Genomic DNA, 16,292 nt, shown 5'->3' on the forward strand with positions numbered 1-16,292 from the left:
AATGCTGCCTCCACTCATGTAGCCCAGACCTGCAGTCTGCTTTAGGCTGGGTTTGTACGTGAGAGCTGAATTTTCATCATTGTTTGCATCACTGAGAAAGCTTTGGAACACATTCGGCCGTATCTCAAGGGAAGGTCAGAAACAGAACTGATCTGGAGTTGTGGCACAGCCCTGCGGAGGAGGTGGCCATGGGCTGTTTGGCTCCAGCCGACAGCAAGGGCTCTGTAACCTGCCAGGGAGCAGATGGTGAACAGTCACATGAACAAAAGCTTCACTGTGGGGTTGCAACAAGTAGCCCCAGGGCAGGAATATCTGCTAGGGACACTGCTCCTTCTGTAGGGAACATCTAGCTGCAGCCCCGAACTAAATGCAGACGGAGCTGGTGATATCTGCTCCTATTTTCAACGAATGTTGAATTTACTCAAGGTAGCTTGGCAGGCTGTCAGCTTGTGTCAGTCATTCCAGCTCCCTGGAGAGTGAGGTTCAGCTCTCAAGAGGTAGCTGGAAAACTTTTGGGCAAACCATGCTTCTTCTGGAAAAGAAAGATTGATAAAAAGTAAATATTCCATGGCAAGGGATCAATATTAATTTGTTTTATTTTGTTAGGACGCTGGGGTGTGTGTGTGCAGCAGGGTTTTGGTAGCAGGGGAGGGGGCTATAGCAGTGGCCCCTGTGAGAAGCTTCTCAAAGCTCCTCCAGCTCCAAGTTGGACCCAGCTCTGGCCAGGGCCGAGCAAACTAGCAATGGTGGCTGTGCCTCTGCAGTAACGTATTTAAGAAGGGGAACCTGCAGCAGAGGAGGGGTTGTGAGGAAAATACTTCTGCAAACCCCAAGGTCAGTGGAAGAAAGGAGGAGGGGAGAGGTGCACCGGAGCAGAGACCCCTCTGCGGCCTGTGGTGAGAGGGCAGGCTGTGCCCTCCACCCATGGAGGCCACCGGGGGAGCAGATGCCCACCGGCAGCTCAGGGCGGACCCCACGCTGGACAGGGGATGTGCCCAAAGCAGGCCGGGACTCTGTGGGTGGTCCATGCTGGAGCAGTCTGCTGCTGGAAGGACTGCAGCCCCGGGGAGGGACCCACAGTGAAGCAGGGGAATAGTGTGAGGAGTCCTCCCTGTGGGGAGGATGGAGTGGCAGAAGCAACGGGTGACAACTTGAAGGTAACCTCCATCCCCCATCCCTCGGCATCACTGGTGGGGAGGAAGGAAAGAAATTGGGACCAAAGTTGAGCCCGGGAAGAAGGGAGGGATGAGGAAAGGCATTTTTAAGATGTGGTTATACATCTCACTGTCTTGCTCTGTTTGATTGTTAAATTACATGGCGGTGGTGGTGTTTAAATTAAATTGATGTTCTTTTTAATTCCTCTAAGGAGTCTGTCTTTTGCCCATGACTATAATGGATGAGTCATCCCTCCCTGTCCTTATTTGGATCCCTAAGTCTTTTATTTTATTTTCTCCTCCCCATCCCTGAGGGGGGAGGGAGTGAGCAAGAGGCTGCATGGTGCTAGGTTGCCCTCTAGGCTCAAACCACAACAGATGATTAAAACTGCTTAAATAATGCAAGTAGTGGATTTGAAATGACCTGAACCAAACTGCATGCAAGCAAGTTTACTAGTTTAGTAGGGAAACTGTTCCAGCTGAGACAAGCATTCATTAGGCTGAATCCTCAGTTTAATTTGTGGTGTACTGACAGGCCATTCAGCCTCATCATGCTTGACTGCAAACTGCGACAAGTCCAAAGACAGAGAATACAGACCTCAAGAGGTGTTAAGCATAGCATAGGGGTTTGCAAAGTAGGTGCCTCCAAGTGTTGCAGGAAATGAAAATGACATACTGTGCAAAATGATAGAGCTTGGTTTGGAATGGTTCTGGGGTTTTTTCAATTATCATGTTTTACACACCATCACAATTAAACACATATAACATCTTATTCTGGCAATGCAATGAGCATGAACTGTGAAGGGTCAATAGTTTTATGGGTGTGACTGTGTTGGGACGTAGGAGACCTTAACTTTGCTGTGCTCTGCCTTACTGTGTTGGGTGGAGTTGTTTCTGCTGCTCTGTTCTTTCTTGGGGTTGTCTCTGTCTGTAAGGTAATTAGAACATGTGTCCAGCACAAAGGGTGCCTACTGGTGGTGGGGGCCTCTGGCTGCTTGCAAACAACTGGTAATAATCACTAGGAGTGGGCTTCATAAACATTCTTTAAAATCATTCCCTGCTTTTTCTGACTGAGCATGTGCAGGATCATAAACTTCCCAGGCATTCTCAGTTCTCAGGTAAGTACCTAACTTTTGCAGTCTTACAGATCAGTGAACAAAATTCAAATGAGCTTTTTCTTCCAAGACAGTGAAGGTCAAGTTTGGGATGGACATGTCCCTTCATTTTGCAAAAGATGAAACTTAAAAATGAAGAAAACCCAGACCCTCCCACATGAATCAAACCAGAGAAAGACTTGTTATTTTAAAGATTTTATTGTTACGTGCTCCCCAATACAACAAACAGTATCAGTAGTGTACACTTTATAGAAAGAGAAATTAGCTTGGTAGAAATCAAAAAGGTACAAGGATTATCTACACCCACACTGTATATATGTGAAAGATAGAGAGAGAGAGAAAGAAGAATTTGACTTTTGGGGAATTTTAAAGAAACAAACACAACCTATTTGTCTGTTTGAGGCTCAGGGATTGTCTGTACAATCTGTTTAATACTGATTTCTTGGACCTTCAAAAGCCTTGCAGAAAGGTAGCAGCAATTCTTTAGAGGTGTCGAGTCGATACTTTAGTGGGTAAGATACACACATCCCGATGCAGGACGCATCCTGCAGAGCGTGACCCAGACTTCCCCCAACAGGATTAACCTACCTACATTCTCATTTACTTCAAAAGTCTTCTGGCAACAATTTTCATCCTTATTTCCTCCTAGGGATTCCGCATAAGCACTACAAATGTTTCTAGAATTGAATCCTTGGGGTCCTTATCTACTTTATAGCATTTCAGAGGTACATATTCACTGTTCTTTTAACTGGGTCTATCAACAAGGACTTTTTAAAGGGAAGCAAAAATTGCACGTGAAACCTTAATAATCTATTTAGAAATTAAAGATGCCTGTAATAAAAAACTGTCATAAGACTTTTTTTTTTTTTTTTTTAAAGAATAAGATCAACAATTTCTCTACAGTAGTTTAGTTAGCTTAAATTTCTGTTCTATCCATATGACATAGCATGTACAGGTATCTAATTACATCTTTCTATTTTATCTTGGCAAAAAGAATAGTCAACTGCCCTTAGTGTAAATATTTAGTACATAAAATACTATCAAGAAATCAACTTTTAATAAATATCTTTAGTTCTCAATCCTATATACAAGTACTTTACAGCAACACACAGGAGAGAGTGTGATTGGGTGGACTGTGAACAAGATGGTTATTGACATAAATTACTAGTACATTATTGCAGTCAGATGCATTGTGGTTGTAGAGATTTTGAGGTGAACCATGCTGAAAAATAAATATCTCTCTCAGCTTTACATCAATGCTTCCAGTAGGAAAAAAAAAAAAAAAAAATCCTCTATTTTAAGTCTCGCCACAGCTAGTTCTCGTTAGCGCCTATTCTACCTCTGTGATGCTTCTTCAGCTTCGGAAATAACAAACGGATCACCTGGAAAACAGAACTCCTTTTGGACTCGTGAACGTTACAGTACTTACAGTATATACACAGCTTCCTGCACCGGCCCGACCTCGTCGGCAAAAGGAGATTGAAGGGACAGTGCTGCTGCCCCGGCACGGCAGCAGGGCCTGCTCAGCGCAGGCCTCGGTGTTCGCTGCGCAGGCACGTAATGTCAGGATTCCCACCTCTGCCTGGAATCACACTAAGGTTTCTAAACCGACTTTTCATGGATGGGTGGCTCCAAGTAGACTCTTTGTACCTTTTGGTTTATGCTTCCCCCCCCCCCCCCCCCACCGTTTCAAAAGAAAGCATCACGTTGTTGATACTGAAAAAAAAAACCCCTTTCCTAGTGTCAGTAGATGTAATTCATATGAAAATGGAACTCCTCCTTTTATGATAATGCTGCTTTAAAAATCAACCTTTGGAATGTAAATAAGGCAGTACTCAACGGCAGGCACCTAGCAATTGTCCAGAATGCAACATAGGTAAACAGTTGTCTGACAGCACGAAACTCTTAAAAATAATACTGATTTTCTGCAATATACAGTATTTACACAACAGCGGCAAATTTGCTCATACAATATCCGTTTATATAGATAAATTAGCAAAACAAGTCTTATGGATTCAGTTGTTCCACTGCAAAAGTATTCTGTATAGTGTAAACGTTTGGTACCTCTTGTAGTGGGGCATTTTCTACATGTGAGTATTTAAAACAAAAAATAATGAGGTGAGTGCTGAGGTCAGGGTCGCTTTTCTGTACTAAAGCTTGACTGATGCCCTCAGCAACTTTGCTCACTGTTAGGAATACTCTTTGGTGCTTTCCTCCAACGTGCTCAAGCTAGCCAGGTAACGCAGTGTGGGAGGAGGACGGGAGCAACTCGAAAGTGAACCAGCACTTCTCGTTCTTTGTATTTACAAGGACGATGAGTTGATGACCTGCAGTGTCCTGCTTGTGGAAAGCAGCATGCACCATAGTGTCCAGAAGTAAGGGAATTAAATCCAGAGCACCCACTCGAAGCCTCTTGCAATGGCTGTCCTTCCCGAGGCACTCATGTCCATCTCTCCACAGTGGAGGACCTCAGCGGCCATCTTTTCTCAGCGTGCTTCTTGCTCCTCCTGGAGGTTCTCGATGGAGAAGGAGCACCCGCTGCGGTGGTGTTAGCCGGTACCCTAGGAACGGCTCCTGCCAACACAAGGGCATCACGAGGACTGAGGCTGCTGCTGTTGGCAGGTGACTGGTGCAGGAAAGCCAAGAGCCGAGAAGTCTTCTGTGCCCGGGAGGCTCTCCACGGCGGAAACTTGGCACCACGGGGCTCGGTGTCGGACAGGGAGATGCGGATGTCTGCGTCCTCTTCGGCAAAAGGAACCCTGCCCGGCGGACTTCTGCCAGGCAGGAGCTGTGCGTAGTGGGGCGCCGCAGGCGTCGGCACCGGCAAGGCCCTGGGCAGGGCACTCTGCCCCAGCATCGCCGCCTCTTTGGATTCGGCAGCTGCAGTGAGGAAGGGCGGTGGGAGCGTGCTGCTGCGCCTGCTGCAGGACTCGCAGCATAGCTTGTGGTAGCCGGGGATGGAACAGTAACGCGCAAGCACTTCCATCTGACAGAAGATGGATTTGTCTCCCATGCAGGGCTCATCTGCAAAACAAATGTAAACGTTGATTGTAAACCTAGTGAAGAGCACTAGAAATGCCCAGACAGAATTCATGTTTCATCGCTGTTGAGAGAGCATTTCTTTTAGATGCTTATGTTTCATCAACGACGGGCTACTCCGAATAGGTAACCTGAGATGCTGCATCCTCTCTGCCACCTGAAAAAAATAACCCTAGTTGGGAACCGAAGACCTCGTCGGTCAGTCTGAAAATGTCAGCTTCTGTGCACACCAGAAATGAAGAGTTGAGGAAAGGCATGTTATATCTGGAGAGGGACAGGGACAACAATTTCCAGTGCTAACCTAGTAGAGATCCCAACATACCAGGCCAGATGTAGTTCTACCCACCCCAAACCACCTTCACTTCTAGCCCAAGGACATTAACCATAAACAGCATCAAAAATAATGAAATCTTCCCTTAAAGACATTAAAGCCCAAGCAGTTTCTCTCAAAGATGCTTTTTAGATGACGTCTTAATATAAAATGTTATAGTTGGATAAAGTTTTGTTTGGGTAAAGTCTGTTTTTCAGTGACCTAACTGTAACTGGAGAACTGACACAAAGCTTTTAACAGATAGGTCAGACCTATGATGCCTTGAAGTGTGTGGCATTCCCTTCGGTCAGGGAAAAGATCTTCAAGAGGTCATAGATCCATTAGAGATCCCAAAAACGTCAGTGTTTCTTTGAGCATTTGCTGGATGTTTGTTCCACAAACAGAGATGCAGTGGTCACGTTGGACAAAACTGGTAGAGAGGAAAGCAGTAAGGCAAGAAATGAGAAAAAAAAAATAAAGCTTTGATACTGAGCTAAGAGCATACCAGTACTCAGGCTCCTTCAGACCGTCACAGAGGCTCAAAGGTGAAGTCCCAAGTTTTACTGTTACCAGGACTGGGACAAACACTGAGAGTCTGTAACACTCATGAGTAGGTGGCACTGTTGTGAATTTCTATTCTTAATCTGTTGCACTGACTATATTAAGGTGCAAGATCCCTGGTTAGTTTGGTATTCTGTAAGGGAATGTGACTTTAACTTAAAGCTTCACTCTCATTTCAAAGAAAAACTCAAATTCATGCCATCAGGGGATCACAGACTGGTTTGGGTTGGAAGGGACCTTAAAGACCACCCAGTCCCACCCCCCCTGCCCCGGGCAGGGCCCCCTTCCCCCAGCCCAGGGGGCTCCCAGCCCCGTCCAACCTGGCCTTGAACCCTTCCAGGGAGGGGGCAGCCACAGCTGCTCTGGGCACCCTGGGCCAGTGTCACACCGCCCACACAGGGAAGAATTTCTTCTTTGTATCTCCTCTAAATCTACCCCCTTTCAGTTTAAAACCGTTACCCCTCATCCTACCCCTACATCCCCTGATAAAGAGTCCTTCCCCAGCTTTCCTGTAGTCCCTTTTAAGTACTGGAAGGCCACTATGAGGTTATTATATGATATTATATATAATATTATATAATTCTCAGTTAGTATCTGAGCAGAGCTGTGTCAAGGCACAGAAGATGGGAGGTTGGCTCCAGGCATTTGAAATGAGCCGCGCTCTTCGCAGATTTTAAAATGAAGAGATTTAATACTTTGTTTTTATTCTCCTCCCTGTGTCTAACCCATCCTACTGCTAATTTAGACTGCTACTTATCTGTGTAGTTTGGCACATCCCGTGCCTTGGCAGCAAGAACACCCAACAGAGTAATGCAGGAAGGCACCTCGGAAGGTCACCTCGTCCAGCCCTGCAGCAGGGTCAGCGCTATTCAGAAGAGCATCTTGCTATTTTAAGGTCAACTCTTGAGAAACGTGGGGCACCCACGTCTCCCCTCGACCTCCTAAATTGGGTGCTAAGGCCCTGGCAGCACCCCAGAATCAGATCAGGAACCTACAAACACATAGCACGTCACAGGACACAAAACCAGCAAAGGGGACAAGTAAGTAGCTCGGTGCATCCAGCAACTATTCAAACACTTTGGGGAGAGACCAGCAAAAAACTTCCATTAGCAGAATTTTTCTAAGCTACCACAGCTGGCTCGAAATGGTACTGGTGGATTTTACTTAAAATAGAAGTGTGCCAAACTATAATGTGAAAAGCCAAAAGTTAACCCCAGATAGTGAGAAGATCTGTTCCATGCCTAGTCCTCCATTCATAGCTAGCAATTATGTAGTCAGCATTTTAATGAGCACTAGGTGGCAGGTAACACCACTTATTAGGCTCTGAAATTAAATTAGCTTTCCGTACCGTGATGTTTTTTCACCTGTGTACAGATGCTGCCTCACCACATGTCAAGTGTATGCTAGACAAGCACGTTTTCCTGTTTTAAAATACTAACTACTGCCCAACCTTTTGATCAGCGCAAGTCAGCTTAATTCCACTGAACTCAGTAAAATTACACACATGTACATCAGTGGGGTTGTGGGACATTGTTTATAAATAGCAAATTGGCATTTCCCTTGCTCCTAATCCCAGTGTGCTTCCTTGGATAGACGTCTGTTGGTTCTCGACAAACCCAGCATTAAACCTGCAGCCTTGAGTGGGAATATACGTACTCCATGAAGACACTATAAGACTATTTTCAGCAGGCATTTAGCATGGGAAATTCAAGGGCTTTATTTATAATTCATCCAAACTAGAAAAGCTAATATTGAAACACAAATCTCTGCATCATATATAGAATGATCTTTCTGCTTCCATGTAAATGAAAGCACCTGATCTGGAAAATTATGGCAGTCATCTTGTTAACACACTGTGATTTATGTCAGTATATAAGTCAAAGCAGAGAATATAATCTAAAGTGACAAACCAGAATAGAAAGTACCAAACTATTTTTGCCTTTCCATTGTGACAATGGATGTTATTGGGTACCCTTCTCCCATGGTGAATTTTTGTGGGATCGGTTTGTGATGGTTTAGATTTCATGACTCAAGTGATAGTGCAAAGGTTTGGTTTTGTACTTACCTACTTTCAGTAGATGGGGTAAGTACAGTCGTGGAGCTGTATGCTCACACAATCCCTTTTATTATTTTATTTTTTAGGCTAGCTCTGCACAACCTAGGCAACCATTTCCTATTCATCATTTAAGTGCTTGTATCCTGATGATGTTATTTGCTACGTGCTTCACAGTAACTAAGAGTAGAGGGCACAACAAAGTGTATCGGCTCCCTAGGGAACCTTCAGAAGATGAAGCTCTGGAGTGTAAATTAAATCCACTGCAAAATATTCACATTTGATTTTAGAATCGACACAGCTCTTGCAGAAGGCATCATTGTAACTCTTAGGTACGTTGCTTGCTGACAGCTCCCCACTGAGAAATCTCTCTGCAAGTTGGTATTGAGGGACTAAAAAGAGTATGTGCTTTCTTCTGCATTCTGTCTTGCGTGGGAAAGCAGGGATAGCTCCTGTAAAGACTTTTCAAAGATCTGCTCTATACAGGTCCTTACGTGGAGCTCATCTGTTGGTCTGAGTACCACAGAGCCCATTCTCTCCATCTGGCACAGACACGGAAACGCGCACTGCGGCTCAGATTACTGCTAGCGACCTGCAGGATAAAACACCTGTTTCTTTCTCATCACAGGGACATAGAAAGTTTAAGTGAAGTATCTATGGGAAGTGTCCTCATTTTTCCACACTACGAGACTTGGCTCCACCGAGGCATGTGGTGGAGGAGCTGGTGGCTCTCCTCCTGCATGCAGATGGACGTTTTGTCATGACACTGAAGAGAAATGCTAATATGCCACACAGCACAGAAGGAATCACATCAACTGTGGCAAATGTTCACGACAACTCCACTAAGATTAAACTCTCAGCAATCTGGCCTGTAGGTAGTAAATCATTTGTCAAAACCCCCCGATACAGATTAATGTTCTGCTACGTCTACAGCCCTGAAAATCAAAATAGTAATCAAGGCTATACAGATTTAGAAGTAAAAGAATGCCACATATGACGATGCATAAAGAGTTTACCTATATAAATACTACAGAATACTATGGATATTTTAGCCCCGTTCCCCTAAAATGTAGAATGTGGCAGAAACCACATCAGAAAAGCATTTTCATAAAGCTCACGTCATGCTAAAGGTTTGCTGCATTGCGGCCAGATCAGTGGCTGTCAGTTCACATTTTTTTTTTTAATTGCTGTTGTGCTGCATTGCCGTGTCCCCTCTCTTTACGAAACATACGGGGGTCTCAGAACTGTGTTGGGCACCCCCCTACACGGGACCACAGAAATCCTCCCTTCACCAGGGCACGCGAGATGGGGTGCACGTTAAACATCCCAAGCCCTAAAAATACAGTGAGTGTTAACCAATGTGGCTTGTAAAGGGCCTGTTCAAGGCCATCTGTTGCTTATATCCCACATACGTGGACCCTAAGTCTTATAAATCTGTGGGACTTGGCTTTGAGTATGGCTTGCAGTGAGAGCCGTAGCGCTCTCACATGGAGCAAAAAGACTGTGTGCTGCTTAATTTGGAAAGGCAGAAATTTAACACTGGCTCTTCATGAAAATTCCAACTGATGCTTAAAGTACAGATTCTTGAAGGTGATGCTCAAAGAATCAGATCAAAACTATCTGAATAGTTTTCCAAAGTTGGAGTCCTTATTTATTTCAGTTTTGGAAGTATTTTTACCAGCAGTGAAAAACAGGATCTTCAACCTGTTTATAGAGTCACAGATAGTGATTTGCTCCCACCTAGTGGGTACAGCATTTTATAAATCTTCACTGCTGCTAGAATTGTTTTCTGCTCTGATTTACTTTACTGGCAGAAGACAAGTAAGAGCAAAAGCAGACACCTTCACCAGACTGGTAGGGAGCAGTTACATTTGCTCTGTGGGAAAACACACTGTGCCTTCTAAGTACTCTTACTCTGATTTTTTCTACCAGCTAGTGATCAGAGTGTTGGGACTACCGAGGGGGATTTAACAGGCAAATAAACCCCAAATCTTACAGAGTCATGGACCCAAAGGAAGAAAGACTTGTTGTCATAAAAAGCTTAAAAATCTGTTAAAAAAGTTCTATGAGAACAATGTAATGTGATTCCCAGGAACCTTATTAATGCTCTGTGGTCCCATTTTTATATATTTTGGGTTTTTTTCATTTCCTCAATTGGCAGGCTTGTAAAACTCATCCTGGGATTCAGAGGTCGAGCAGGGTTTAGTTTGGATTGGCCTTCACCTCTGCCACAAATTTTTGCAAATGCAACTTAGGCTAACAGGTTTAAACCCCTCATTTCAGCATGTTTACCGGAGACACCCTGGTGTGCGAGAAGCACCGAGCACCTGAGATATGATATCAATAACGTGCTGGACTGAACAACAGGGCGCCTTTAGCTGGACAAAAGCATGAGAATCTCCAAGGAAAGGTGTATTTTCTAGCACGCGAAAGAGGAACGGTGGTGCGGGGTTGTCTCCTGATGGTGTACTGTCTTTAAAAGACAGCACAGTGCCAGCTTGGTGTGCACACTACCTGCTCACGCGCGTAGGCTCTGCCTTGTCTTAGAAACCCACACACATTAACACAGAAACTTCACAGAAAGTTTCATTTTTATTTAGACCTAAGTATAGGTCTTTTATTTTTCACTGGCGTTCACACAGGGACGAAATCTGCGCCCGCCATCTCTGCCCAGCACTGTGCTTATCTCGACGGGCTGCGCTGAGGCAGCAGCTGCCACCCTCCCTGACCGCAGCCGTTTTAAGCCGTTTGCTTACCGTTACAGGGAGCGAGTTTGCAAACCCTCGCTGCTTCTGGCTTTTCTCCGTCGCACCGGTCACCAGCACGGCACGTGATCTGCCGGGTCTCCATTCCCTCCCCGCAGGTCACAGAGCACTGCGGGACAGACACGAAGACAATTCAGGACATTCAGCTTTCACAGCCATGTGCAAAACTTAGTGTGTCTGAAATAGCCCAAGGCTGGCTCTTGGGTCAGGCTAGACTGCTAAAGTAGGCTTTAGTGAAGGCTGCTGTTGGGGAGAAAGATGCACAGGAGGAGGACGGCCTTTTTCCTTGGTTCTTGTTTTCTGTAATGTTAAATTTATTTTTAGAGCATATTATGAATTTTGCTACTTATTCTTCCTCTAGCTGATATCTGATCTTGACGAAGAGAACACAGAGGGCAGAGAAAACCGCTCACTGAGTGAGCTGGAGGGTTCGGCTGTTTGTTCCTATGTCAGTGTAACAATATCAACACTTGCAGAAACTCTGGGATTCCGAAACAGTCCAAATTAGTAAAAATGTCCCGCTACCCTCGGAAGCGGGGAAGTTGGAAACTCGGGAGGAAAACAAGCAAAATTGCAACGCTTGTTCTGCAGGACTGTGTATCCAGTATCGTGAGCACTTCCCGCCCCCCCCCCCCCCCCCCGTTTTGGAGGACTGTCCGGCGCAGCCGTGAGGTTTCGGCCTCGGGGCGGGTCTGGCCTGGGAGGCACGAGCCATTGGCAAAGGCTGGCCGCTCGCTCACGGCGGGTGCTCACCCACCTCCGACCAGGGAGAAGCCTTCCAGTGCGCGGGGCAGGGCCGGCGGTTGCAGGGCCGGCGGCTCTCGGGGCGGTCGCCACTGCAGTATTTGAAGTGGACAGAGCGGTTTGTGCCGTCAGGAAGGGGCTGAATGCAACGCACGGTGCGGATCTGGTAGCCCGAATTCCCACAGGTTTTCGTGCAGTATTCCCACTCATCTGCTGCCCAGCTGGGAAGGAAAAGGGAGTCAGACACCATCACGGCTTTCACCCACCACCCAGGCTGCTGCCGGGTCAGGCAGTCCCTAGTAGACAGCATTTTTGCGAGGCAACCCCTCATTAAGATCAGTAACCATCCTTACGCAGGTAGAAACACCCATCCACAACACAGGAGCTCCAGCCTGGAAAGCTGTCAGCATCCTGCAAAACTTGGCTCGGGTTCACTTCCACACCTACAGCGAGCATCAGTCGTTTCTCTCTCTTCACAAGACACACTTACAGAGGCTGGGTGCATTCCTGAAGATTGCACATCCTGCGAATGGGCTTTGGCTTTTTGCTGGCTTCACAGAAGCTGCGATGAACCATTTTGTTATCACTTTTCCTGCGGCACCCATATTTGGTGTACTGGAACCCTGGAAAATATTTCAGAAAAATCCAGGAAAACAGGTCCTTGTTAGAATTTCTGGTTTAAATGTAAGTTCTACGGCCTACTAAACGGTTTTACGAGGCAGATATTTACCAAGTATTTAAACACGCTCACAATTTGCTCAGTTGTCAGGCACAAGATTGCTGCACGGTGCTCTGTGGATGCTATTTATAACATGACACTGGGACAGGTTTTTAAGGCCAGAAGGGATAGTTACGGCCCTTTAGTCTAACCCCTGCATTACACACAAATCATGGCACAGAAAGGGGGAGAAATTACCTCCTTCACATCGAGCAGCAGGTCACTGCGTAACCAGGGAATGACCCCAAGTCTCATTTTAGTGTTTTTGCTACCGGAACAAGTCACCTGCTTCACTGCTATATTTAAGGGTTAAAGTTATTTTGACATGTGCATTCCCCATTCTTTGCATGAGAGTAACGCACATACCATAAGGAAAGTGAACGCTCAGTAGCATTAATGTGTGAGTCATACTTCCACAGTGGCTTTGGGTACTGAATTTAAACACCTGAAAAGGACTTTTTCTTCCTAGGCTGGAAGTGTGACACTTTTGAATAATCAGGCACTTAAGATATTTTAAGCTTTGGCACCTGAAATAACAAACTGCTTTTTATAAAAGGAAGACTGAGATTTTTAAAGCATTCACTTCCCACACCTTTTATTTTTCCACTTTGGGTAATTTGTCATTCGTTACTAGAAGATGCTACATCATCTGTTTACCTCCACCACAGGGTTTGGAGCAATGCGACCAACTCTTCAACGCCCACTCAAAAGTATCTATTTCTTCCTGTAGGACGTTGTTGCTGTTGATAGTTGGTACCGAATCCTCGTGAATGATGTATTTGTAAGTCAGGCTAGATCTTGTGTCATTCTCCCGAGGAATGATCTATTAATAATCAAATGCAAACAGTGGTATAAAACCAGAGCTATTATTTATTCCTTTGCAAAGTAAAGAAACCAAGGCCCAGCTGTTAGGGAAACATGGAAACTGCTAGTTACCTCACTGGGGGAAAAAAAAAAAAAAAAATAAAAATTGGGTTTTGTTCTTCACAGTTAGAACTAACAATAGTAAGATCAACACAGAGCCATTTAAAATGAGATTTCTAGGTTAGCATTCTAAGGTGGCCAAGCAGGACACCACGATGCAGGACGAAAGGATGGCGCGGCCACATCATTTACTTGGCTAGAGAGCAGGGCTGGTCGCAGGCATGGTTTGACACGCAACGCCCTTTTCTGGGGTACTGAAGGTATCCCACCGGTGTCTGCCACTGCAGCCCCAGCTGGGCTCCTGCCTGACACATTAGCGCTGCAAGAACAGCCAGCAGCTCCCAAGAGAGGGCAACAACTGATGAGAAAACGGCGCCTCGTGGCGCTTTATCTCGGCACAAGCTCCGCTCTGGCCGCGCGCTTTTTTATGAAAGACAAACCGATGGTATTCGCGCCTTTCAACACGGAACCTACCAGCACCATCACTGCATTGTGCAAGGGCCCAGCGGTGTGCAGAGTTTCCACGTTGTCTTCGATGTTGTACTCCCACTCCACGCCCAGGTCAATGAAAGATCGAGATCTGGCCTCCTCCCCTTTTCCGTTCAGAATATAGTGTCCTGTAGCCTGGTTCTTAATTGCTAAATGGATTGAAACCAGTGCCAGTCGTGCCTCCAGCAATCATGGGGGCTTATGTCCAGCTTGACAAAAGATACTACAGAAGGCCTTTTGCAAAAAACCCAACACACTAGCAAGTGCTGCATTTTCCTCAGGTGATGAAAATGACAACTCTTTCACCACATTTTAGTTTCTTTGGTGCACATATGTATGGACCAGATACTGAAGTCAGTAAGCAAAAAGCTGAGGCATTTGAACCCCCGGGGAAATTACTTGGCTTTGGATTCCTGCACCACACCTTAAAAGTCATGTAGCGTGGGGATTATTAGTATTAACTAGAAGTCAACACATTAGAAATCTGAAAGATGGAGTCTCATTTTTTTCTCTTGTACAACTTTTTCCAATGCGCCATAAAACATGATTAAAAAACTATGCAGAAATATTACAAGTTCCTGTGATTATGGCAATCCAAGCGCAGAAGCTCTGCAGTACCTAGGGAGTAGCTGCATGAAGCCACTTGCTGCCAAAGCAAGGCTGTGCTTCTCTGAAAGTTACTATCGGGCTACACTTGGTCCACAATGAAACTCTTGGACCTCAAAAGTTTTCCCCTTTGACATTATCAAAGTTGAAACTTTTTTTTTTCTTTTCTTTTTTTTTTCTTTTTCTTTTTCTTGTTATTTTCTATTCCTTCTTCTTTTTAGTAACTAATTCAGCCCTGCCTGAAGGTTTTACAACTCAGACACTGCCCTAGAACATGAGGAGCTGATTACAAGGCCATTAAAATCCATGGAAGATCTCACGCCTCTCCTGTGAGCTAAAAATCCCTTAAACATTAGAAAATGGTAAGCAGTAAGATACAAACTGATTGACAACACTATGAACTGTCCTACATGGCAAAAATCTGAAAGGAAATGGACTGCAAATATAGGACAAGCTCTCCAGGCTTCTTTCCACTAAATCAGCTGTTGCTTACAATCTGCAGCAAATAAGAATAATTTGATTCACATAATAGAATACATAGTTTCTAACCTGGCAGTGCCCATTTAAATGTGGTGATGACAATCTTTTGTTAGTAAACATGCAAACTGGGATCAGTTTAATATTTTGAAGAATCTAAATGAGAAGTAAACGTTTGTTTGCTGAGCTCAGGCTGTAGGACTCAGTCCTTAACATGCAATTTTCAATGCACATATTCATCCAAACCACTTTACTTTGGTTATCTCATTTCTCAGGTTCTTCTCCATGACTGCCCCGTGCTTCTCACCATGCCTCAAAGCCAAACCTGAGGAGAGAAACACTTACCAAGAAAGTGAGGAGAACCCTCGTCTTCTTGGATAAACACATGTCGAGCACCAGGAGGGATATCAAACATCTTAAGGTACCCTTTGGCATGTGTAGTAGTCAGTGGAGGAAGCAGAGATGGAAAGAAAAAGTAATAGTCATGGTTAGGGGCGCACTACATGACCCAGCTTCTACGTGCAGAAGAGGGCATCCATCATCAACTGAGAAGCAGGGCCGGAACGAAACCGAGCAAATAGTTTTGCAACGTATTTGACAGGACCACCTTCTGTTTCTTCTCTTTCAGGGAGGGAAGAGAAACCGGTTACAAATCTATTTGTCACTTGTCTAGCTACACTGCTATTGGCCATATCAATTAACAAATCAGGCAAAAAAATGTTTCCTATGTTCCTCCGCATGCGAGGGGGAAAAACACAAGTCTTCCCGATTATTTTTTCCAAATCACTCATCAGCCTGGATGTTAGATTCGAGTTTACTTTCTGTCACGTTAGATGTTCATGTCTTAAGTGTGTCTGCTTACTTCTGAGACATCAAAGACTGGAGAAAGTTGAGCACAGTACTGCCTGTACTGTTGCTACACATCAGGAAAGGCTTGTCTGTAGGGAAGTTAACCCAAACTATTCACAACTGTGAATGTAAAAAGCATCAATTAAACTGCTACGGCTGAAGCGAAAGGGCTGAATTCAGGTCTCTACAGGTAAAGGTAAAAAGCTGTTCCCAAAGAAAATGATCCTCGTTTTAAATTTCAATTATTTACCAGTCCAAACTACAGGTAATTAGTGCAACATTAAGTAAGTATTGTCGTTAGAAAGACTAAAATCCCTCCTAGGCACCTGTCAACAGGTACTTCTATTTCCAGTTTTATTCAAGAGCATCATGAGCACTCTGAGTGCATGGTATTTTCATATTTCCATTATTTTCTCTTTGACAACTGCTAAATCTCTGTAGATCCCTTCGAGTGAGTTTCTCTCTGTTTTGTACTCTGCTATACAACA

General features: G+C 44.9%; 1 protein-coding gene across 4 annotated transcripts in view; it reads right to left on the minus strand.

Moving 5' to 3' along the window:
* Nucleotides 1–2,448: 2,448 nt before the first annotated feature.
* Nucleotides 2,449–16,292, minus strand: part of ADAMTS3 (ADAM metallopeptidase with thrombospondin type 1 motif 3) — a 142,314-nt gene continuing 128,470 nt past the window's right edge. For all 4 annotated transcript variants that reach the window (XM_042796757.1, XM_033007750.2, XM_033007764.2 and 1 more), the window contains 7 exons: nucleotides 15,301–15,381; nucleotides 13,858–14,021; nucleotides 13,117–13,282; nucleotides 12,232–12,364; nucleotides 11,755–11,962; nucleotides 10,989–11,106; nucleotides 2,449–5,293 (listed from right to left, as the gene is read on the minus strand). In XM_042796757.1, coding sequence (XP_042652691.1) covers nucleotides 4,710–5,293; nucleotides 10,989–11,106; nucleotides 11,755–11,962; nucleotides 12,232–12,364; nucleotides 13,117–13,282; nucleotides 13,858–14,021; nucleotides 15,301–15,381 — 1,454 coding nt within the window. In that variant the 3' untranslated portion in view covers nucleotides 2,449–4,709. The remainder of the gene's footprint in view (nucleotides 5,294–10,988; nucleotides 11,107–11,754; nucleotides 11,963–12,231; nucleotides 12,365–13,116; nucleotides 13,283–13,857; nucleotides 14,022–15,300; nucleotides 15,382–16,292) is intronic.

The sequence above is a fragment of the Tyto alba genome, unplaced genomic scaffold, assembly GCF_018691265.1.
Source record: "Tyto alba isolate M040663 unplaced genomic scaffold, T.alba_DEE_v4.0 Super-Scaffold_23, whole genome shotgun sequence".
Lineage (NCBI taxonomy): Eukaryota > Metazoa > Chordata > Aves > Strigiformes > Tytonidae > Tyto > Tyto alba.